The sequence below is a fragment of the Anabrus simplex genome, chromosome 1 (genome assembly GCF_040414725.1).
Source record: "Anabrus simplex isolate iqAnaSimp1 chromosome 1, ASM4041472v1, whole genome shotgun sequence".
In the NCBI taxonomy this organism is placed as follows: domain Eukaryota; kingdom Metazoa; phylum Arthropoda; class Insecta; order Orthoptera; family Tettigoniidae; genus Anabrus; species Anabrus simplex.
Genome location: NC_090265.1, coordinates 458,168,143 through 458,193,796, shown reverse-complemented (window position 1 = coordinate 458,193,796; position 25,654 = coordinate 458,168,143). Strand labels below are relative to the sequence as shown.

The following is a 25,654-nucleotide window of genomic DNA, read 5'->3' as shown; positions in this document are numbered from 1 at the left end:
AACACAATAACTAGAAACAACTTTAAAACACTCTGTAACACCTACATAGATTAATATTAAATAAAATATGGTACATGATAATATTGCACTTTAGTATAAAATCCTTTTAAAATGACGATGACTCCGTTGTTTTGTACATATGGTAGTTTGTCCAGCTTATATATGTCTTTAGTTCTTTGATTTTGTTGAAATTATGTTGCAGAGTTTAAAGTCATATGAAGTTAACACTTTGTTTGATCTGTGGTTTGGTTCCGAAAATAAACGTGCATATGATGAACTTAATTAGACCCAAAGAATTAATTCTCACTTCAGTGTGGGATTTTTGGAACCTGGAGAAGAAATTAAAGGTGGAATTAGGCAAAAGATAGAGAAGACTAAAAAGCAGAACGAAAGTCTATAAAGAAAAATCTAGAAATGACGAGAAATGACTAGAAACGAACTCACCTTGAGCAGCCTGTTTTAGTGGTGGACCGAGCTGGACTGATGGATGGAATCATGAGGTTAAGGGCCAAGGCGGAGGGGAGGGGTAGAGGCGGAGCAACTGGCAGAGAGCTAAGGTGGAGCGGAGGGATGTGGTAGTGGGGTAACTGATGAGGATATATATTGTGTATGGTTTTAAATATCGAGTTGTTAGTAGGCGGTCTAAATTTTTTTAACCATTTAATTAAGAGATCAAAAAATATTAGATTTCTTGGAAATTTCATTTAAATTATAGTTAGGGTTGAAATATTGATCACAATGAATGAAACAATTTTTGATAATATTCATTGGCCCTTTGTTTGCTATTTGAAGTATCTCGAAGTCTTGTTCTATGTCAGTGAACTTATGATTAGCGTAGTGAACGTGTTGGCCTATATAGCAGAAATCTTGTTATATCTTACTGCGTTGACGTGCTCTGAATATCTGGTAGTGAAGCTGCGTCCTGTTTGTCCCATGTAAGAGGCGCTGCAGTCATTACACTTGAATCTATAGATTCTGGATTTAGAAAATCTGTTAGAGGTGTTGACAGATGTTGAATTGTGTATAATTTCTGAAGTCCTGTTATTAGTTCTGAAGAAAATGTTTACGTTATGTCTTCAAAAGAGATTGGTGATTTGATGGACATCGTCATTGAATGTTAAAGTAGATGAAATGGTAGTTTTAGGTTTTTCTTTCGTGAGAGTGGTCTTAGGCCGGTGTCTGAATTTATTGATTATCTATTCTATAAATGATCTGTTGTAACCGTTGAATTTGGCGATTGCCCTTATAGTGTTGAGTTCGTTATTGAGGTCTTTCTTAGTCATAGGTATCGTGAATGCACGATGAACCATGCTATTGTACGCTGCACGTTTGTGTGTTTGGGGCTGTATGGAATCTTGGCGAATAGTATTAGCAGTTTGTGTTGGTTTTCTGAAGATTCTACATGAAAGAGCAAAAGGGTTTCTGAGAATAGTTAAATCCAGAAAATTAATTACTTTATTATTTTTGGACTCGAGTTTAAATTTGATGTGGGGGTCGATGTTGTTTAGTTCTTGCAGGGTAGAGGTCGCATTCTTGATTTCTTTATTCATTGTAACAAATGTGTCATCAACATACCTGGCCCAAATGAGGATGTTTGGAAAAGTGTTGTTACTTATTTTTGTATATTCTAGAAAGTCTAAGTAAATGTCCACTAGAATTCCCGATGCAGATGATCCCATGGCCAGTCCATTTTGTTGATAAATGGTTTCATCAAACTTAAAGAAATTATTGTTGATGACCAGTTTCAGAAGAGAAATAAAATCCTGTATTTCTAATTTGCTGAGAGAACTCTGTTTGTTTAAGTTATTTTCAATAATGGAGGAGAGTTTGGTTATGGATATGCTTGGATACATATTCACTATGTCAAAACAATGAAGGGTATGGTTGGGCTGCACATTAAATTACTTCATTTTTTCAATTAGTTTGGTGGTGTTTTTGATGGATTTTTTAGAGAGAAATTGATAGTTCCTAGTTAAAAAACGTTGAATAAATTGAAAAACTTTATATAGAGCTCTCAGCCAGTTGCTCCACCTCTACCCCTCCCCTCTGCCTTGGCCCTTAACCTCATGTTTCCATCCATCAGTCCAGCTGCGTCTGCTGATCAAACAAGTTGCTCAAGGTGAGTTCGTTTCTAGTCGTTTCTCATCATTTCTAGACTTTTCTTTTTAGTCTTCTCTATCCTTTGCCTAATTTGGCTTTTAATTTCTCCAGGTTCCAAAAACCCCATATTGAAGTGAGAATTAATTATTTGGGTCTAACCAAGTTCATCATATGCACATTTATTTTCGGAACCAAACCACAGATCAAACAAAGTGTTAACTTCATATGACTTTAAACTCTGCAGCATAATTTCAACAAAATCAAAGAACTAAAGACATATATAAGCTGGACAAACCACCATATGTACAAAACAATGGAGTCATCGTCATTTTAAAAGGATTTTATACTGAAGTGCAATATTACCATGTACCATATTTTATTTAATATTAATCTATGTAGGTGTTACAGAGCGTTTTAAAGTTGTTTTTAGTTATTGTGTTTGTCTGATTTGACTCGGTGGCTGATGATGGCACAAGTTTAGTGCCGAAACTAGTACTTCATGTGAATGACATGTAATTGATTTATATTAATAAATGTTTGTGTATTGAATAGGAGGACCCCTATTAATTAATTTCAATTACTGTAAGGAGTCGGACAATAAATTCTATTGAAGCTGTACAATCTCTCTAAACTTTAGTGATATATCTGTATTTCATACAACTTTTCATGGATGATTATTTCAGTTCTTATTGATTTTTGAGGCCAGAACTGCCAAAGTTTTCTCAGGATTTGTTATGAACATTTCTGGGTGTCTTCATATAGGGACATTCATCCACTGCTTTCTGCTTTTTTTGCTCTACTTTTTTGTAAGATGTATGATATGGTTCTGTTAAGCTTATTAAAAAGCAAGATACTCAAATTCTTATCTCATCAGAGAAAAATATCATGGTTCCATTCATCAGAAATACACTATCAGGACATTTTCCTGGGTAAAACTAAACTTTGGTCAAAATCATTCCAAAACATTTACTGTTTCATATTAACATTAAAGCAGAATAAGCTGCGTTTAAATTTGTACAAGACCTTCTGTTTCATGTCTTAATACAGATACAGACTGATTATATTGGTCTTGAAAGAATTATCATTTTAAACAAGGTAGCAGAGAATATCGAATTAACAGTATATTAGACTACTGTTCGATAATTGATCCTATACGAAAATAATATAAACTATAAATTAAAATCAAAGAATACTTAAGTGAAGGATGCAAATGTCCATTTCCTCCTATGCAAGCTTGTTCAATCTTTAAAACAGTGTTAGACTGGAATATTGTATTGCCTTGCTGCTGTATTTTTTTCTCATCTCTTCCCTGATGACACTCTGTGCTGTCCCAATCTCTCCTTAATTCCATGCCAGGTATTAGACATCCATTCTACACTGTAAAATAAAGTTTAAAAAACAATGTTAGACAGTGTGTGCTGTGTGGAATATAATTTACTTTGTCTACTTTTATGCACCGGAAGGATCTGGGATCAAGTCTCTATCAGGAAGTAAAAAAAAAAAGGCCTCTATGGTGAAGGTTTCACTTTTACTATCATTTAACAGGAACAAACTAATAAATATTTTCAACACAGCTTAAGCGTGACACTTATCAGAGAGGTTTTTTTAAGGCCTTGTTTTGTCAAAATGTAAACTGTAAATCCAGAAGAAAACCATGTAATAACAAGACTTACATGGCTGAATGATGTCAGTAAAAGTTACTTTCTTTGTTGTTAAAAATAGTATACATATTGTGAGTAGTAACTTTGAAAATCATGTGTCATATTTTCATATTTCTAATTTTTTTCTCTCTTGCTGCTTCCAGCGGTATCCACGGATGGTAAGATTGAGTGTTCATTGTATTACATACAATAAAGTTCATCATAATTCCATACGATATTGGCAGTTTGCAATGGTATAGGAAATGATAATATAACTGTCCACCTAGTCAATCAGCTACATTTATGTAATTTTTTTAAATTGCCAAAATAATTACACAGTTAAGGCCTGCTCACACTTACTGGAATGGAGATGTGGAGAGAGGAACTTCCGAGAAGAATTTCTCCTGTGTGCGCTCATACCTATCAGAAGCATGCCTTGTCATTTGGACAGCTGATCGTCAAAACTTGTCTTTCAGTTGTGTGTTGAAGTGTTGGTCCAGCTGAACGCAACTAATGGATCACATGTTAGTTCTTTGCTCTCTTGGTAATGAAAAGCCATATGGCTTTTAGTGCTGGGATGTGTCCGAGGACTTCGGCTCACCAAGACCAGGTCTTTTGATTTGATGCCTGTAGGCGATCTGTGCATCGTGATGAGGAGGAAATGATGATGAAGACGACTCATACACCAAAACCCTGTGCCAGCGAAATTAACCAATGATATACAGTAAAATTCCCGACCCAGGTGAGAATCAAACCTGGCATCCCTCTGACCAAAGGCCACCACGTTAACCATTTAGCCATGGAGCCGAACACTCTCTTGGTTGAAGATGCTGAAAGGGAAGAACAAAGGGTGACATTAATTTATCTAGAAATTTAAATGGTGAATTGTCTTATTTGTTTCAACCGTTGTTACGCCCTCAAGATAAATTCGAAGTGTATTTTCGAATGAGCATTGTGAAATTTCAACTGCTAGTTCAGTGGTATTGCTATATAACTTATGGCATTTATCATATAGAAAAGTGTACTTTTCAAATAAATGAATAGCTTTTCACAGTCCATTTTCAACACAGCTGAGAGGAAGCAAACGCTATGTACGGTATGGACTCAATGAGATTGCAAAACAACCAAATACTATACGAACGTTACCGAAATAAAATTCCGGCAGGAAAAGCGGAAGAAATATTCTCGACAAGTAACTTTCTCTTCTTTGGCACGGCGCGTTTCCTCTCCAGTAGGTGTAAGTGTGAGCCATCACATCTAATATGCAGCGAAATAATTTTTTTCTGCCTTTATGCCGTGTCTCTCTTCCGCTAGGTGTGAGCAGGCCTTTGGTAGGACATTTTGCGACCTCTTTGGGGCATCTTCAGCCATTAATGTTATACTAAAAAAAAATTTATTTGTTTCTAAAACAATCAGAATGTTACAACAGAAGACCATATTCTTATGGGATAAAAAGTTCTAACATATTATAGTATATTAAAATGTTCTTTTCAAAAACCTCATGAAAGCTAAGTCATAATGTTGTAACCTGAAAGCAGTAGAATGTTTAAATTGGATCCGCAATCCTTCGAATGTTAAAAAGTCTATGATATATTGTATAAATGCAGTAAAAATGTATATGTGCTTCACCTAATAAATATTGTCAAACATCTTGAACAAAAGCCAACTTGGGAGGTTCTCTATTGTGGAAGGTACCTTGTGAGCTGCTGTCAAAAATGGAAAATGTTGAAATATATTTAAAAAAAAAAAACATCATCTCATTCTTTTAAAACCAATAATACTAATTCCACTTTATTTTGTAATACTCATGTTATTAATAATTATAAATTTTTGAATTTAGCATTAACAGTTACATGTTAACCCAAAAGGTACAATAGATTATCTGCTATCAGTGAGCACATGGATGACTAATAATTCTTACACTTCAATAGATCAGGATATGGACATTTAAAACATTTTACAGAAAGGTATTTTGATGAATATTTCAGAGGGTATTCATATTCATTTAAATCAGAGAATTAATCTGAATTTAAATCTTAATGAAATTTTGAAAAAAGTTAGTCATCTTCTTCTTCTTCTTCTTTTATGACCACATAGGATCACTTTAGTCAGTCCGTCGTTCAGGTCTCTTTGAAGGGATTGTTCGGGCTTTGCGGTCCTCCCAGTACTTCTTCAGATGCTCCGATCTTCGTGCCCTTTCCTCAGTTGAAAATGTGCGTGTTGTTGGTTTGTTTTGTGTAAGGGTAAAGCGGAGGTTTGTATTCTTGAGTTTTGTATTCAATTTTATCTTATTTTTGGTGTCTTCTGTTGTAAGGCCTATTTCCTTCAGATCCTCTCTTACTTCTCTGATCCATTTACATCCTGTTGTGGTATTTTTTGAGACGAGATTGTGTTGTACTAGTTGTTTCAGAAGTCTCGAGTCCTGCATCCTCATGATATGTCCAAAGAATCCCAGTCTCCTCTTACGCATAGTATCTGTAATGGGTTCTAGCTCTTTGTACACGACTTTGTTAGGTATTAACCGCCACTGTCCATCTTTCTGATATTTTTTGTTGATACAGGTTCTTCCAATCCTCCTTTCAATTTTCTGAAGTCTGTCAGTCTTTGATTGTTTATTCAGGTAAAAGAGTGTTTCTGCTGCATATGTAGCTTCCGGTTTTATAACTGTGTTGTAGTGTTTTATTTTTGTATTTATTGATAGACATTTCTTTTTGTAGATATCCCATGTTAATTTTTGTGCTTTAGCTAATCTATTTGTTCTTACTTGGATTGAGATTTTTTCATTTAAGTTATGTGTTATTACTTCTCCAAGATATTTAAACTGAGTTACTATTTTGATTTTATTACCATTTATGGTGACTTCTTTTAGCTGTGTTGGTTTTTGGGGCATAATTTCTGTTTTTTCAAATGATATTTTGAGGCCAATTTTATTTGCAATGTTTTGAAGTTCTGATATCTGGGTTTTTGCTTCTTTTATGTCCACTGCTAGTAATGCTAAATCGTCAGCAAAACCCAGGCAATTTGTTTTGATTTTTCGGCCAATCTTTATTTTGGGGGGAGATTTTCTAAACCATTCCCTCATTACCATTTCTAGAGCACAGTTAAATAATAGTGGTGAGAGCCCATCTCCCTGCCGTAGTCCAGTTTTAATTTCAAATGTCTCTGATGTTTCCCCCCTAAACTTCACTTTTGACTTGGTATTGGTGAGAGTCAATTTTATCATGTTTATTAATTTGGGGTGTAGTCCAAGGTGTCTTAAAATTTTAAACAGAGATTCTCCATGGATGCAATCATAAGCTTTCTTGAAATCTATATGATGAAATTATAAACTTTGATAGCAAACATAATATTTTATCCATATTATATAACATTTGTCACACACCCCCTTCTAGCACCTCACACTCCTTTTTTACCTCTCCTTCCCTCTCTCCCCTTCTCTGATTGCTGCTAGCACTCCTGTAGCAAGTGACCCTATTGTCAGTTTAGCTGGTGAGCAGTGAGCAACATAACATAGCTAATGGAGAATGATAAATACTTCATATTTCACCTTTGCCTTCTTCTTCTTCTTCTTCTCCTTCTTCCCTGTTATTTTATGGATGTTATTACACCTTTATAATGCCATGCTTCTGCCACCACTCATTTCAAATTTCAACATTTTCTGTTTTTGACAACAGCTCACAAGGTACCTCTATTGTCTGCTTTTGTTGCAAAGTGATGTTGTGAAGTGCAAGCATACTTAAAATGACATTAAATAACATACCAAGAAGATGTTCTGTAATCACAGAAAATTTGTAATTACCTGTTTCTAATTTAGTTTATTTGTAACATGATATATCAGATTTATTGCAGTAGTCGATATGTCCACTTATACTGTACTCTTGCATTAATGCGCTCCTTTAAGTATCTGTATAAAATGTACTGTCTTATAATCTATATTGGTTATCCTCAAGGCTACAGTAGTTTGAAAAATTCTGTCATACATATTTACTAAACTGTGTTAAACTTTCAGATTTGTTTCCTAAAAAATGTCATTGTTTGAAATTACAATTAAATTGAAATAACAAATAATGTAGTTCAACCTATTCAATACAAATAAATAAGAAATGTTAGAGTTACATTTCTATTTAATTATTTCAGCTTAATTGTGACACAGTTCAATACAGAACATCATGAAATTTTTATCTTTAAATTGTTTGAGATGTCAACTTTGAGATTTTCACATTATGTTAAGAATTCTAAAAGTTTTAATTACTGAAACATTCAGGATGCATTCAAATATATTGCAGAACACAATAACTGAAGTCTTAGGTTATTCATATAAAGAAATCTAGAGGTAATATTGAAATTCAGACATAACATAATGAGTTCAGTGCACAGGATAAATAAAATATATATCTGAAAAATTAACTTTGTTTCATTTTAGCTTCGAATGGCTGCACTGAATGAACCATGGACAGGAGATATGCATGGGGTAAGAGGTGCAGATTATTCCTGCTATCGTCAAGCCAGGCGAGCAGGATTACGAGGAACATTCCGGGCGTTCCTTTCATCCAGAGTTCAAGATTTGGACACAATTGTCCGCTTTTCAGATCGGACCTTACCAGTAGTAAATACAAAGGTAACTCAAGTTCAGTGACCAATTTCCATATCTGTCATGTTATCTCACAAGCCATGAGATTTAATTACATCCAGAGTTGATATTGGAGTGGACTACTTTAGACTGCAATTCTGAGTCTTGATCTTTTTCAGAGGTGTTTCAACATTCAGCCCAGAAAAATCCTGTGATGGTACTCAAATTTTAAGATTTAGACTATCTTCCTAAGATCTGCTTTCAAAAAATTACTATTCCATATTCCAGAATAGACATGAAGTGAATGCAGGATATCAGATAACATTCAGATAATGATTCTGCCAAATGCAAAGCCATAAAATGAAGTAGTATATTGTTATTAAATGTAGAATATATATAAGATGTTTCAGAATTATAGATACAACCTGCAGGACTGGGTAGAGAACAATGAAACAAGGAGAAAAGTCTTAATTAAAATAGGTCTGGAAACAAACCATTCCCAAGATAAGACTTAATTGCACAATAACATTGTTCATGGTTTATGTTCCAGGTAGCAGGTTCCACACTGGATGTCAACCACATTTTAAGCAATTGTCATGGTAACTCACATATATTCTAATGAGGTGACCGACATCCAGTCCACGTGTGAGGTGTCATGACAAGATGCTGTTGACATCCAGTATGGGGTCTGTTACCTGTAACACAAAGCCTGAGTGGTGTCTTAACTGTTTCAAATGTGATTATGCTGTACCTTAGAATCATTATTTTTCTGGCCCTATGTTTATTAGGACTTTTTCTTTATTTCATCACGCTGTATACACCCTGCAGTTTGTACGTATAATTTTGAAACACTTTCTGACAACTGGGGTAACTGAGTGAAAGTAATTGGATTACTCGCAATTATTACATTCTTAGTAATTGTTACTTTTTACAAAGAGTAATTTTTACTTGTAATTTACTTCTAAGAAATAAAATGGTAATCTTTACATTGTACTAATTGTTGGTTTCTAGTGATTGATATACACTGCACAGAAGTAGAAATGGCAAAAAAAAAAAAAAAAAAAAAAAAATTATGAAAAAGATAACTTTTTCAGTTTTATTACAGCAGAACAAATAGCTTCACCAGTTCTGGGTCAGGTACTTTCTTACATCTCCAGTACTTTCAAATACATCATACATATCCCATTGATGTTCTTAAAATTAAACACAGGTATTTCTTTAGGTGTTCCTGTAGTGTGTTCAAACCCCATTGTTGGCAGCCCTGAAGATGGTTTTCCATGGTTTCCCATATTTACACCAGGCAAATGATGGGGTTGTACCTTAATTAAGGCCACGGTTTCCACTCCTTGCCCTTTCCTATCCCATCATTGCCATAAGACCTGTATGTTTCGGTGTGACGTAAAGCAGATTGCAGATTGTAAAAGTTAAAAAGAAATGCTTAGTAATGAGAATTTTAAGAAATAATTACTTTATTTGAAAAGTAAATGGTAAACTATTTGAAATACTACTAGTCACTAACTAAAACAAAAATGATGGAAAAAGATCACTTCAAAAGTACCAAGCTGTTTAGTGTCACCTAGTGATGATAGCCACTTAATGTCTCAATGCTGAAAAAAACCCCACATAAAATGAATAATATTTTTTTCTTGCAAACTATGGTATTATTACAGCTTCATGCAAAAAATAAATGTCAGTGATTTCTTTACGGAAAGTTATTGTCATTTTACTGATTACTTAGTGGAAAAGCAATTTGTAATTATAATTGAGTAAAATGTTTCTCAGGTAGCTGTAATTCAGACCAATTACTTCTTCCCTTTGTGTGTGTCTTTTTGTTTTGTTTTTATGTTTTTGTTTTCGGTTTTGGTTTTGGTTTTGTTTTGGTTTTGTTTTTGGTTTTGATTTTGTTTTTCTGAAGGATGGAGCACAATTTATATACAGAGGGGTCCAGAAAAATATAGACGACACTCTTTGTGATAGTTAATATCTTTGGAATAAAATGACATATCGTTGCAATTCTTGCACAGTAGTGTACTTCATTGTTTTCTCAACAGATGATCAAGGTCACGTGAATAGCGCAACAATCTTGATGCGCGTTTTCCAGCAGATGTCAGTGCAGCAATGAATGAAGTAAGATTGTCATTTGAGCAAGGCAAGGCCATACTGATGTGGTACTGGAAGTACGAAAACATGATGGAGGTACAACGGCAATGGCGTAATGTGTATGGAACTCAGCCACCAGCACGTACAACAATTTACTATATTCAGGATAAATTTGAAGCCGATGGTACTCTTCAAGATGTGCATAAGGAAAGGTCTGGCTGACCAAAAACATCAAGTCCAGTTCCAGCACTGCTGTGTTGCGGTATTTTACTAAGTCACCTGAAAAATCTGTGAATCAGGGTTCACGTGAAAGCGGGGTAAGCTGATCAACTGTACGGTGGATTCTGAAGGCTGCAAAATGGAAAGTGTACATTCCAAGATCACTGTATGCTATGAACGAGGACAACTTGGATCGAAGGATGGAATACTACGAGTTGTTTGAAGGCATGCTTCCCAAGGATGAACGGTTTGCAGGTATGGTTATTTGGTCTGACGAGGCGCAATTCAAACTGAACGGTACTGTAAATCACCACAACTGCATGTACTGGGCTCCTGAAAATCCTCACGTTTACATTGATGAACATGTTAACCTACCCAGTGTTAATTTGTAGTGTGCTCTGTCATCACGCGGTTTCCCAAATCTTCTTTGAAAGTACTGTAACTGGTGAGATGTATCTTCATATGCTGCAAACATTGATTTTACCTGCCATCCAAGATGTGTTTGGAAATGAAAGATTTAATGTTCAACAAGATGGTGTTGCTATCACAGAGATATCAGATCCTACTTGGATGAAAATCTACCAGGACAGTGGATAGGTCGAAGAGGAGCTATTGAGTACCCACTATGGTTTCCAGTCCTTACGCCTCTTGACTTCTACCTGTGGGGGACCTTGAAAAATGAAGTTTACCGACAGAACTAGCTATGAGGAACCATTGAGGCGTCCTGTATGACTATCACACTGGCAACACTGACAGCCGTAGTTCAGTCAGCAGTTCAGTGGTATTGACGTTGTTTGGCTACTAATGGGGTCACTTTAGACACATAAAATAATCTCCCCCCCGTGCAAGAATTGTAACGGTATGTCATTTTGTTCCATTAATATTGACTATCAAAGAGTGTCTACATTTTCCTGGACCCTTCTCTATTATGAGTAAATCCTTAAATACTGTACTTCCAGTTTGAACTAAATTATGTAGGTGCATTACAATATTAGCAATTATTACATATATTAGCTGTTGTGTATCCGTCATTGACCTTTATTGAAAATAAGCTGGTTTGTAAATGTGTAGCCAAGACATTTACTTTATTCCTGAGATATTTATAAAATATTTTCTCATAATTTGTTAACTGTAGTGTGGTTTGTTGTAACCACCCTCTTTCAACAACAATTGCTTATATTTTATTTGCATTAATTTCCTGACCCTATAGACAGCAGAAGGTTGATTCAATTATTCTAATAACTGATTGAACATGTATGCTTCCTAAAAGTTTGGTAACAGGTATTTTGATGCTAGCTTCCTTCCTGTTTGATTAAATTCTAATCTTGTCCTTCTTTATCCTACAATATTCTAAACTTCATTTGAAGGGTATATTAATATTACCAAGCGAGTTGGCCTTGTGGTTAGGGCCACAACTGTGAGGTTGCATTCGGGAGATAGTGGGTTCGAACCCCACTTTCGGCAGCCCTGAAGGTGGTTTTCCATGGTTTCCCATTTTCACACCAGGCTAATGCAGGGGCTGTCCCCATGGTGTAGGGATAGCATTCATGCCTCTTACCAGGAGGCCACGGTTCAATTCTTGGTCAGGTCAGGGAGTTTTATGTGGATCTGAAACTGGTCTTAGGTTTACTCAGCATATGTGAATGCAATTGAGGAGCTACTTTATGGTGAGATAGCAGCCTTGGTCTACAAAGGCACCTTGTAATCTGCAGGCCTTCAGGCTGAGCGGTGGTCACTTGGTAGGCCATGGGGTTGAGTTTGGTTTGGTTTGGTTTGGTTAGGGCAAATAACAATTGTCTATTAGAATGAAATAATAGTAGTAATAATTATAAACACATTGTAAATATTAATTAATCAACACTGACATAACTTTATACAAATAAGTTTTGCAATATCAATAACATAAGCATGACAACAGAAAGCAGTAAATCATAAGATCATTAAAAAATAATATATGAAAAAACAATGTAAACAATAACAGAAAATTTATACCTTGAATGCCCACCAATAACAATGCAATGAACCAATAAATGGAAGTTCCTTGACAGAAATTCAAAACAAGAAGAAGAAAAGAAATATATCAGAAAAAGAGAAAGTCTACCAGCCAATTAAAGTTTATTATTCTAGCAATGTGTATATGCTCATTAGAAATTTGCTGTAAGATTATGTAATATTAATAAAACATTAATGCCCAAGTTCGGCCCTTTGGTAGCTGATAATTGGGATAAGTGGAAGTTCCTCTAACATGTTTGATAATAAAGTAGTGTAATTTTTTATTTTTATTTTTACAATCGACTTTACATCACACCGACACAGATAGGACTTATGGTGATGATGGGATAGGAAAGGGCTAGGAGTTTGAATGAAGTGGCTGTGGCCGTAATTAAGGAACAGCTTCAGTCATTTGCCTGGTGTGAAAAGGGAAAATCACGGAAAACCATCTTCAGGGCTGCCGACAGTGGGTAATTTTTTTAGTGTACTTTTTCTGTTCTTTCATTGTTCAGAGAACAACCTATTCTACAGATGATGTTTTCTTGAAAATTGTTTAATTTTGTTTTCATTATTTTTCAGTCTATCTTCTGTGACATTGTGTTCATAGATTGCACTCTGTGATTGCATTGATGACATTGTAGAATTACTGCAACTGTCCTAATTAATCATTTATATATTTTCAGGGTGATGTCTTATTTAGTTCTTGGAATGACATGTTTAATGGAGAAGGTGGATTCTTACCTCAGCAGATGAAGATTTACAGCTTTAGTGGCAAGAACATTCTTACTGATTTCTCCTGGTGAGTAAAATTTTAAGGAAGGGCACTGAATTTCTGTTTAAATGAAGATTACTTCAATTTTAGAACTATTATCAACCTAGGGAAGCTTATAATTCCTTGAGTAGTTTCCCTAACATATTAACATGTTGCAATTATGTTTGAGGCTGACAACATGAAATTGTCATCATCGTCGTTTTCGTTGACTGTAACTCGATCTGAGTATATATAACTTCTTCCTGCACACATTGACCACTTCAACTCAGTTTATGGATGTGACTAAACAGACCAATCCTGGCATAAAACATACGCCCACACAAATTACACTGGGGGCCGATGACCTTCGATGTTAGGCCCCTTTAAACAACAAGCATCATCAAGCACAAATTACACTGAATAGACGGAAGAGGGTGGGGTTGTAATTGACGGAGTTTTCTTGCTTGTCGCTTGGCCTCTTGATGCCGGGGGCGTTCTCTTTCAAACAAGTTGACAGCGGTGGATGTAGTGTTCTGTCACAGTGAACGGTCCACAGCACATTCTTCCCATGTCTGTATATCTATACCAGTTGTCTACATGATGTGTTTCAGCCTGTCCTTAGAATGCTTAAGAGGGGCTCCATGAGGTCTACTGCCAGAGCAAAGTTCACCATAAAGAATTTTGCAGGGGAAGCCTGGTCACCTATGCGGTGAACATGGCCTAACCATCTCATGAAATATGAGTCCCTGTTATCATCATCATCATCATCTTCATTGCCTACCTGGTGGCCATGACCATTAAAACATGAAGTCTTTATGGTTTGACACCATGGTTAGCTGGCTGAAGTCCCATTGGTGGAAAAATGTTTCACCATCAGAATGTTGACTGGCAGGGAAGGAGAGGTGGTAAATGATGATGATGCTTGTTGTTTAAAGGGGCCTAAAATCTAAGGTCATCGACCCTGGAGAGGTGGTAGTATATAATTCCTGATCACTCAGTTGCATTCCAAAAGCCTGGGTTCAATCCCAAACCTCTCCACAGTTTTCATATGGAGTGAGGGTATGATACTCTTGATGGTGATTTGTCCATGAGTTGGAAACAGTAATCCTTGAACAGAGCCCTTGGTGTTATTCAAGAGGAGTAGGCTATGTGCCGACATGAGGTTTCATCCTCTCCCTACCTTATCATCATCATTATCACACTTCTAGACACACATGTTGCCCATGAGCTTAAGTAGAATGACCTGCACCACGCACCTCTGGAGGCCACATGGAATCAATCAATCAATCAATCAATCAATCAATCAATCAATCAATCAATCAATCAATCAATCAATCAATCAATCAATCAATCAATCAATCAATCAATCAATCAATCAATCAATCAATCAATCAATCAATCAATCAATCAATCAATCAATCAATCAATCAATCAATCAATCAATCAATCAATCAATCAATCAATCAATCAATCAATCAATCAATCAATCAATCAATCAATCAATCAATCAATCAATCAATCAATCAATCAATCAATCAATCAATCAATCAATCAATCAATCAATCAATCAATCAATCAATCAATCAATCAATCAATCAATCAATCAATCAATCAATCAATCAATCAATCAATCAATCAATCAATCAATCAATCAATCAATCAATCAATCAATCAATCAATCAATCAATCAATCAATCAATCAATCAATCAATCAATCAATCAATCAATCAATCAATCAATCAATCAATCAATCAATCAATCAATCAATCAATCAATCAATCAATCAATCAATCAATCAATCAATCAATCAATCAATCAATCAATCAATCAATCAATCAATCAATCAATCAATCAATCAATCAATCAATCAATCAATCAATCAATCAATCAATCAATCAATCTTCTTTGCCCTCTGCAGGTGGAGATTGCTCTGGTGGCAGGATAATATCAGTATCTACAATATGATTAACAGAAATCTCAAATGAGGTACATTCAAAGATAATAATATCCTCCTCCTCCTCTGGTGGCAGGATAATATAATTATCTACAATATGATTAAGAGAAACTTCAAATGAGGTACATCCAAGGCAGTGGCGGTTCGTGACATTTTACTCTGGCAGGGCTGTGCCGTCATCTCCTCCCCCCCCCCCCCCCTTCCAACGGCCCAGTTTTCACTGTCCAGCACCACGATAATTGTAGATGAAATATAATAATAATAATAATAATAATAATAATAATAATAATAATAATAATAATAATAATAATAATAATAATAATAATCCGATGACACTGGCTAAACACTGTATGTATCTTCTTCCGATGCAGAACGATCACGTAGCAAAAATCAGATTCCTGTACATAAAAACCGTACTTACACATCGTGCCTTGAAGTTCCACCTTCTGGTGGCATTTCTTGGGATGCGCCTTTTTACCACTTCTTCCAAAACAGCAGTTCGTTTCGCAGATTTTGAAAAAAATTATGAAAACCCTTCTAAATTACTAAAAAAAGATCCTGACCTGCTTATTCTGAGTAGCGCATCGCTCAACAATTAAATTTAATTGATGCGCGTAGCAGTGCACAAAATGAGCGTTTTTGTAAACGACCTTGACCCTTGCTTGAACGCCAGTCTGCCTTCCACTCATTACTGAATGGCCGTCGTACGTCTGCGCAATGACTTTGTCTGGAGTTTGGTCCAGCTTAAGTTTTTCCAACTCCTGGAATACTGCAGAATACTTCTGCTGAGTGATTATCAGGCAACACAAAACTTATGAATTTTTCATTTATTTTGCTACCCAGCTCGTACCGTACAACAAAAACGAGTTAAGATAAGGTGGAACAATCGGTGGTTTCATCAACTTGAATTGCCACAAAATTTGTCTGAGAGATTTCTTCCGAAATCGTTTGATGGCACACGGCATAGATTGAATTCAGAAGCTCGTTCTGTATGGTATTAGATAACCCAACAAATACTCTGTTATTTGCTCTTTCGATATGTTCTTTCAGTGTGCTGTCTAGCTCTGACATTAAATTGACTAAACCTCGAAAAATGCCTGGTTTATCAGACAGACGTGGTCCCTGAGCGCTAGTTCTAACTTCCCACATAACTTAACAGCATCAATTAATTTACTAAGAATGTATCGATTCTTCGAAACCTGTTCATTTGATTGTTTAATTTTAAATCTGTATGCGCTGTCTAATTCGCATCGAATATCTACTCTACCAAGCATAGCAAATTCAATACTAGCGTTTATATGTTTCTCGCTCATTTTATGCTTTTTCACTTTTTCACCTAGGTGTTTTATGTCTGATACCCCGAATGATGTCCATGGAGCGTCAACGACATTCATTGCTAAACAAGAGTAACAGAAGAACGCATTCTTTATCTCATATCCGCACAGCCAGTCAGCCTGCTTATAAAGTGACGGACTGAACTTCCTAGTAGGCCTATATGCATTTTTGTTCTTGTGCAATATTTAAATTCGGCCGAGAAGACCCTAATTTCTTCAATTCTATCCTATGTTCAAAACTTAAATTCCCGTCACTACTTAAAATACTATTTTCAGAATTCATCTTCCTTGTCTTCCTAAATTAAGACTGTAACATTTAGTTTTCAAATGGGCAGGTAAGTACTAAACACACGAATGAAGATATTAAAACGACCCTTACTGAAGGTAGAATTTACAATGTTATTTAAACTATTATGGTACCGTAGTTTTATCTACTGGACACTTGCACAGCAACACTACACTACAATGGCATTTAAACACACACACATTAGCCGGCTAACAGCTACTGCAATCATGGCTACTCCTGTTTCACTGATCACAAACGACAATGACATTCACGAGAACAAATAAACAATGCACGCCAGAATTCCTTTCGGTTTCCTCAAATCTCAAAGAAATGTGACCAACGTACAAATAGTGCCGTCACCTTATGATTAGATTTTAAATATTTATTTTAGCTTATTTTTGGAACTGAATTGTTTAAATAGTCAGTCTAATGGAATCCATTGTTTTGTAAGCAGTTTTAGAATTAACCTCTAACAACAGTTAACGTAAGACGTGTGGGAAAAGGCCTTGGTACATTGTAAAGTGGTTGGCGACATTGCTACGGGCTCTGCCGGACAGCCCATATAACCTTCAAGTATTAAATGCTCTAAGCATACACCCCGCCTGCACTCTTCCTTCCCCTGACAAGCCCAAATCGTCTTCCAAGGCTCCTCCCGCACCCCTCACTCTTGTTAAACTCTAGGAGCTTACTGGGGGCTCTCCTGCCAGCACCCGACCGCCTAATGTCTAAAGAGAAAACATTGTGCTGGACCAAAGAGAAAACATCGTGCTTGCTGAACGGATGCCACGGTCAGACAGCCTTTGCCTTGTCTTTGAAAATAAAAAAAGTGAAACGTTTACAGCCAAAACAATAAAGATAACATTGAATAACTGAATAACACAGTACCATAAGTTAGACTCTTTATATAATCAGCTACGGAGTGAAATTATGTTACGTGTTTTAGTAAAGGCGGCGGGGCGGCGCCCGAAAGCCCTTCATGCACGAACCGCCACTGATCCAAGGATAATTATATCCTCCTTCTCTTCTGGTGGCAGGAATATATCATTGTCTACAATATGATTAACAGAAATCTCAAATGAGGTACATCCAAGGATAATAATATCCTCCTCCTCCTCCTCTGGTGGCAGGACAATATCATTATCTACAATATCTCCTCCTCCGTACTACTGTATATGGTTGAGAGAGGCATGGAGACATTTTTAAAATGCTATTATGATAAATGGAAAATGGTAAATCAAAGTGTAAACAGTCTATGGGATGGGTTTAAAGCAATTATTGAAGAGTATGAAAACAAGTATGTACCTTTAAAAGTGGTAAGGACACATTTTATTATAAAAGGAAAAATGAAGAGATTAAGAAGGAGGCGCAGATTGAATAGAAATAGAATTAGGAATGGTTGTGGAGTAGGGAGAGATTGAAGGACCTTACAGTTTGCTTTTTCCTATCTTCTGGGATTTTCTCCTGTCACCAGCCTGCTTTAAGTATCTTACTTAACCAATATATGTACCCAAACTCCCTGCAGCTTGAATCATTTCTATACTTTTTTCATCCAATCCTGGAGATTTCCTATTTTCATCCTCTTTAGTGCTGGTTCTACTTCTGACAGAGTTATGTCATTCTCACCATGTGGATCATTCATCAGTGTCACAGCCTGATGTGATCCATTTGATTTGTGTAGGTCCCATTCCATGTTAAGTAGGTTCTGAAAGGACATTTAAACATCTCCTCCTCCTCCTCCTCCTCCTCCTCCTCCTCCTCCGTACCATATGGTTGAGAAGAGAGGCATGGAGAAAATTTTAAAATGCATTTAAATATGGAAGTTCATTATCCTGGGCTTCAAGATAGCTACTGGCCATAGAAAGAGATTAAAGGCTTCTCCTGGTAATTTTTGTTCACTCTCATGTCCCTCAATCAGTGAAAGAAGGGTTACCCTAGTTATTTCTTCTGAATTGTACAACAGTATTGAAATTTATTGTGAACTCCTTTTGCTGTACATGTTTATTTCTTGTACCGGTAACTAGTGTGTACAGGGTGACACACACTTAACACATGAAGAATTCTCAGACTGTAGGAGCCCCCAGTATGAACTCCAGGTGCTGGGGATCTCCAAGCCAGGCATAGGACCACCCCTGAGAGACAACAAGAGAAATTTTCCATTCACTGGTTGCCAGTTAAGGGCTTGTATCAAGGCATGTTACAGCAAAAATGCAGTACACAAGTCAACTTTTTTTTTTTTATTCATTGAGATATATCTTTGAGCCTCCGTGGCTCAGGCTGCAGCACGCCGGTTTCTCACCCTTTGGTTCTGTGGTTCAAATCCCGGTCACTCCATGTGAGACTTGTGTTGTACAAAGCGGAGGTGGGACAGGATTTTCTCCGAGGAGTGCGACAGGTTTTGGCAGCCAGCACAATTCCTATCCTCACCACTAGATGGGGGTTTCATTCATTCCATTCCTGACCCAGTTGAATGACTGGAAACAGGCTGTGGATTTTCATTTTCAGATATATCTTTTAAAGAAAACCTGTGGAAAATGCTCGTGTAATTTTTGCTGATGCTACTTATAGGCTGCTTGGCCATTGAATGGTACCATGGTATAGTGGTTTAGGAAGTGGCAAGAAGAAAAGAGAGGGGGTGGTTGAAAATGATTGAGAATAGCGTAATTAGGAGAAACCTTGATTGCAACACAGTTAAGAAGGAACAATTATGGTTGGACAGAAGAAGATGGAATGGTGCCAGAAATGTCCCAGCCTGGCAGGAGCTGGATGAGTGAAATGGATGATCATGATGATAACTCCCTCATGCCTTCCTTATGAACCATATCCCTTTCAGACCTGAAAGAAAACTGGCGGTGTGAATTTTTGTTTGTACGTCAAAAACTGACTAAAATGCTCTTAAATACATATATTTTTAGTTTATTCTACAAAATAAAAATTAACATGTGAAAAAAAAAAGCACCTGCACAATTGTGGGTGTCAGGACTTACTTCACTACTTACAAAAGAGAAAAATTACCTCAATGCATGTGAATATACATATGTACATGATCAAATGTTCTATTTTACAGGTGGGGAATAATTTAAAACAATTAAATCCTCTCTCAAACACAAGTAAACGTTACATTTTCTACACTGAGGAGGAGTTTTGCTACTACTGCCCTTTTGGCAGCAGCAGCTTGTTGTCAGACCTGAAAGAAATATGAAGGTGTCAAAACGTCAAAAACTTACTAAAATGCTCTCAAATACATGTTTTTAGAGTTTATTTTACAAAATAAGAACTATCGGCTGAAAAACAGAACCCACACAATTGTGCGTGTCAGGACTTCATTCACTACTTGCAAAAAATAAAAAATTAAAAAAATTCAACTCAGTACATGCAAATATGCACATGTACATGATCAAATGTTCTATCTTACAGTGTGGAACGATTTTAAACAATTAAAATCTTATACATTACATTTCTCATGTAGAGTACGAGTTTTTCTTTCACAGTCCTTTTTGCGACAGCACCCAGCATTCCTGCATGCATTGCCTGTAAGGAAACCTAGCCCGCACATATGTGCGTATCAACATTCAAAACTTCATGGTATTATGTACGATGTTGTAAGTTCGCAATTTACGATTGCTACACAATCTACACACTTCATTGATTATATTCTGATATTCAGTAAAGCTTCTAGATTAATATGAATGCAATAAATAAATACTCACTTTAGGCATTACTGCTTCCCGCCATATTGCTAATGAACTGTATTTTTAAACTCTTCTTCCTGCCCCCTGGTGGACAAGTACTAAATAAAAACAGCTGAAGTACATGCTACGTGTCCCGCACAAGCACTGCAGTCCAGTCTAGTGCCAAGAAAATGTTAAATAAGCTCAGATATAAATAAAATACGACCCCGCACAATTGTGCGTACACGGTCTGAAAGGGATATGGTACTACCTAATATTCCTAATTTTGCAAACTTCCTTCCCATTACATTTATTTATAACTATGGCAAAACAGCTTCATGATCACTTATTATGCCATCTATCTTTTCAGTTTTTCTGTGGAGGTGATCTGGTTTTATCAGCACTATGGCTAGAATTTTCTTGCCTCTAGTTGGTTCCATTACTTTTTGGTTCAGCTGTCCTTCCCAGATTAACTTATTCACCATTTGTTGGTCATGCTTTCTTTTATCAGCATTACCAGTTAACATTTGGTAAATTTAGATCACCCCTACAGTCATGTTCCTTTCAGTGTTGTTTCCCACATAGCTGATTGATTATCTTATCAAATATTTCTTGTCAGTATCACCCTTTCTAGGTTTGTACACCCCAAAAACATCAAGTTGCCTGTTATCTTTAGAGATGAACTTAACAACTAGAAACTTATGTTTCTCATCCTTAACCAGAATGAATAGTCTGCCTTGTTTTGAATCTAACCTGTTCCTATGATAAGCACTCCAGTTCCAGGAGAAAATGTTCACAACCATAATATCACTCTTTAGCTATGATTTAACTCCTATGATAATATCTCATAAATATACCGTACATCTGTTAAATTAATTCTATTTCTTTCCTTACAGTACTTCAGCAATTTACCACTAACCAACTCTGTGTCATCCTTATGTGACTTCCAGTGCTGTGTACTCTCATCACCACTTGTAGGGCATTCCACCTGCCTGTATGTACCTCCCTATAACCCTTCTAAACAAACCTTACTTGTACATACCACTGCAGGTCAAGTGAAGGCCATTTGAGTGCAGATCCCTATCTTGTACCCACCCATTAGGGTGTTCAAAACTCCCAGTTCCCCATATACCCACTCCATAGTCTCATTTAACTCTCCAATCATCTTCCAGTCAGTATCCTTCGTACACAGTATTACACTGTTAACAATGTCTGCTCCCTGAAACTTCTTCTGTGCTACAGTATATTAACCAGATCCCATACATCCCCAACTATGTTGGTACCTATTCTTGCTTGCCTTATGTTGTTGGCACCAATGTGGAAAACTACCACTTCTCCTTAACCTCTTCCTTACCTTCTATTGGGTCGATGCATAAGTTCGTGCGGTATTCTTTTGGGTTGGCAACAATGCGGCGTGAAGGGATTGCTTATCGTTATTCCATTGTTTTAACTGAGTTTGGAGTTTGTGTGTTGTGAAATACAGGTGTTATTGATTGTGAACGTATTATTTTTGTATATTTTGGACAAACGGGTATGGAATGTCAAGTTGAGAAAAGTGATCATTTCCGACACATTTTACTCTTTGAGTTTAACAGAGAATCCAGTGCAGCAGGAGCGGCGAGAACAATTTGTGAAGTGTACGGGAATGAAGCAATTGCTGAAACAACACCGCAAAAATGGTTTTCCCGCTTGCGAGCAGGACGGTTTGACTTGTCTGATGATCTACATTCTTGAGGACCACAGATTTTGACAAAAATTGCTTGAATGAGTTGCCTCATGAGAATCCTCGTCAAACAACGTGGGAAATGGCGCAAGTTTTTGAATGTGATCAGTCAACTATTGTAGGCCATTTGTATTCAACGGGTACGTTACAGAAATTGGGTATATGGGTACCACATGTGCTAAGTGACAGTAACAAAAATCAACGAGTAAACATCTGTTCGTCATTGCTTGCCTGGCACCGGTTGGCTTGTGATAGGCACAAAGCATTCCTTTCAAACATTGTCACTGGTGACAAGAAATGATGCCTGTATGTCAACATAAAGAAGAGGAAAGAGTGACTCAGGCCATAAAAAAAAAAAAAAGCAACTCCCCGTACCAAGGAGAGGGTCCATCCACAGAAAAACCTGTTGTGTGTTTGGTGGAACAAAGATGGCATTCTTCACCATGAACTTCTTCCAAGAAACATAATGATTACCTGTGTATAGTGACCAGCTAAGATGACTTGCCGTTGCTATTGACAACAAGAAAAAAGGACATCAACCAGTCTTATTACTCCATAATAATGCTTGTCTGCATACAGCGCAGTTGACCAAAGGTGTGATTGCTGAACTTGGCTGGGAACCTCTTCCTCATCCTCCATATCACCCTGACCTTGCTCCTCAGATTTCCATCATTTTTGGCTCTCTTTCTAACCACATTCAGCAGCAAGTGTTTCCCGATGAAGCTTCTCTTGACCAATGGCTAACAGATTTCTTCCAGTCAAAACCAAAACAGTTCTACAGGCGAGGCATTCAACTGCTACCTGAACGTTGGCAGGTCATAGAGAGTGGAGGTGAATACATCACTGAGTGATTGTGATTGTGAGTTACAGTGCATGACAGTTACAGTAAATAAAATAAAAATATTCCATAACAACCGCACGAACTTATGCATCGACCCAATACTTTTCTTAACATTTGTCATAACCGAATTCCTGGTTAACACTATTCTGGTTCTCATTCCTCCACACACTTTTCCCAATTCAATTTTCAACTAATCTGTTAACTGATTTCTTTGGTAAGGCACTTTCCTCTGATTATGTACTTTACCACTGTGAATTGATTCAAAAGTCACAGACTCTATTTCATTGGTGATGTGGGTTGTACTTTCTAAATCAATTTCTGTATTACTTAAGTTACAGCCATTACAATTTGCAATCAGTGTTAAATACCTCCTATTTTCTTAATTAGTTTCCCAAAAGCATTCTACTAGATGTCGTATTGAAAAGTTTTCAAAAATTTTAAGTTCATTTTGTAAGGTGTAGCCAATCTGTACCAAAATAACTTAGTCTTAGCCATCCATTGCCATCACCAAATAGGACATTTCTGTTATAGCATAACCAGTCAAGCACAGAGTTCATTGCTCCCAAGAAATGACAGTCAACATCATGCCTGTACTAAGGACCAGTGAGACAAAGTTTTGTTGCTGGAAACATTTTATATTTTTGACATTATAAATATATTGGCCTCATCCATTATGTCACTAAACATTGGTAAATTACATTCATTCCATCTCATTAATTTCTCTGATGAGGATGACATCAGGAAGGATATCCAGTTGTAAAAACTCACTATTAAGATTCATCTCACTTCATACCCGACCCCTTAGAGAAACGGAAGAAGGGTTCTGTACACACATGTACACACATGTTTAATGTTTGTGCCAATGTAAACAATCACAACCTTTGGGTCTTCTTTAATGTTGTCACTGTCCACATGTCGTGTAAAACATTTTTTATCGCAGTTTAACAAACAATGGGGATGAAAGATAACTTCAGTATGTCAAATATAAGTGAAATGCTCAAATATATCTGGATACATAAGAAGATATGCTATTTCCACTTACAAGAGAGCCCCATTAATGACTGAAGATGTTATCATTGGCTTGCAATATCAGCTGAGCAAGTACAGATTTAGGAAATCCTTTCAGTTTGGTTCTGTTAGCTTACTTGACTAATAATTTAATATTGCTACCTTAATTTCTAGAAAGCCAAGAATGATGGCCGAGAGGATTCGTCGTGCTGACCTCACAACACCTCATAATCTGCAGGCCTTTGGGCTTAGCAGCGGTTGCTTGGTAGGCCAAGGCCCTTCAAGGGCTGTGGTGCCACGGGGAAAAAAAATTGCTACCCTAATTGGCATATGGGAATATTGTTTCTCTGAAGCTGAGTTCTCCAAGAAAGAGAAGGTTTGGTATAATTTCTTAGAGTCCCACCAAAGGAATAGCCCTTACATCATGAATACAAGAAGTATGTTTTATCCATCATTAGATAAACCCAAGAATAGCTTAATTCCCTTTTAAAACAAAATCCTTATGCCCTTTGAAATGTCCTACTGTTTCTAATGATCATTAACCACTGTTGTGACCTCTCTCTTTACATTTTAAATTCTCTTGTTATAGGCCTCAGAAGATTGTCTGGCATGGTTCTCATTTACTGGGTGAGCGAGCAATGGATACCTACTGTGATGCTTGGCATTCTGCTAGTACAGATAAGGTGGGCCTTGCCTCTTCATTGATCAAAAATAAACTTCTGGATCAGGAGAGGTATTCTTGCAATAATCGATTTGCGGTTTTGTGCGTCGAGGCCACAAGTCAAGTGTCCCTACGGCGACGGCGGCGAAGGGATACTAGCAATTTAAGTGATGATGATTTACCTCTGGAAGAGGATGATTACCATGAACTACTTCAAAACATCTCTGAAGAAGTAAATTATAACAATAGACAATGATGTGGATTGTACTTGTATTTTTTTCTGTGTTTCTTCTGTACTTAATATTATTCTCTGTAATGTCTTTGTAAATGATGACTGGGCTACGGAAACTTTCACTTTTAATCCGTTGGCTTTAACATACAGAATTGCTCCACAGATTGACCTGTTAATCTGCAAATCAATGGCATTTTGACAAGGGTAACCAGTTTTAAATATTACCACAAATAATTTTTTTGCATGAAAATGCAAGTTAAATTGAACCACCACCGCCGCCACCACCACATCATCATCTACCATCACATCATCATCATCTACCATCACATAATAAACAGAAATAATGTCATCAGGTCATTCAAATCTACAAGTTATATACTGGTATACAGTATTTTGCAGTTAGCTTTATAAAGAACTACAATTTTTAATCACTCTTTTGAGTCTATTTTCTGGACAGTGGGGACAATAGAATGTGATTATTTCTTTGAATAGTGTGACAAAATTAGTACTTGTACAGTGACAACTTACAAAATTGGTTGATAGGGATCTTTAATTTTAAAAATTTACAATATTTA

The 25,654-nt window shown here is 36.6% G+C and overlaps 1 protein-coding gene across 1 annotated transcript in view; it reads left to right on the top strand.

The window, feature by feature from the left end:
* LOC136856947 (collagen alpha-1(XVIII) chain) overlaps positions 1 to 25,118 on the top strand; it is a 622,397-nt gene extending 597,279 nt beyond the window's left edge. The window contains exons 20-22 of the mRNA XM_067135237.2: positions 8,164 to 8,358; positions 13,305 to 13,420; positions 24,776 to 25,118. Of these exons, the coding sequence (XP_066991338.2) occupies positions 8,164 to 8,358; positions 13,305 to 13,420; positions 24,776 to 25,103 (639 nt within the window). The 3' untranslated portion in view covers positions 25,104 to 25,118. The remainder of the gene's footprint in view (positions 1 to 8,163; positions 8,359 to 13,304; positions 13,421 to 24,775) is intronic.
* The last annotated feature ends 536 nt before the right edge of the window (positions 25,119 to 25,654 follow it).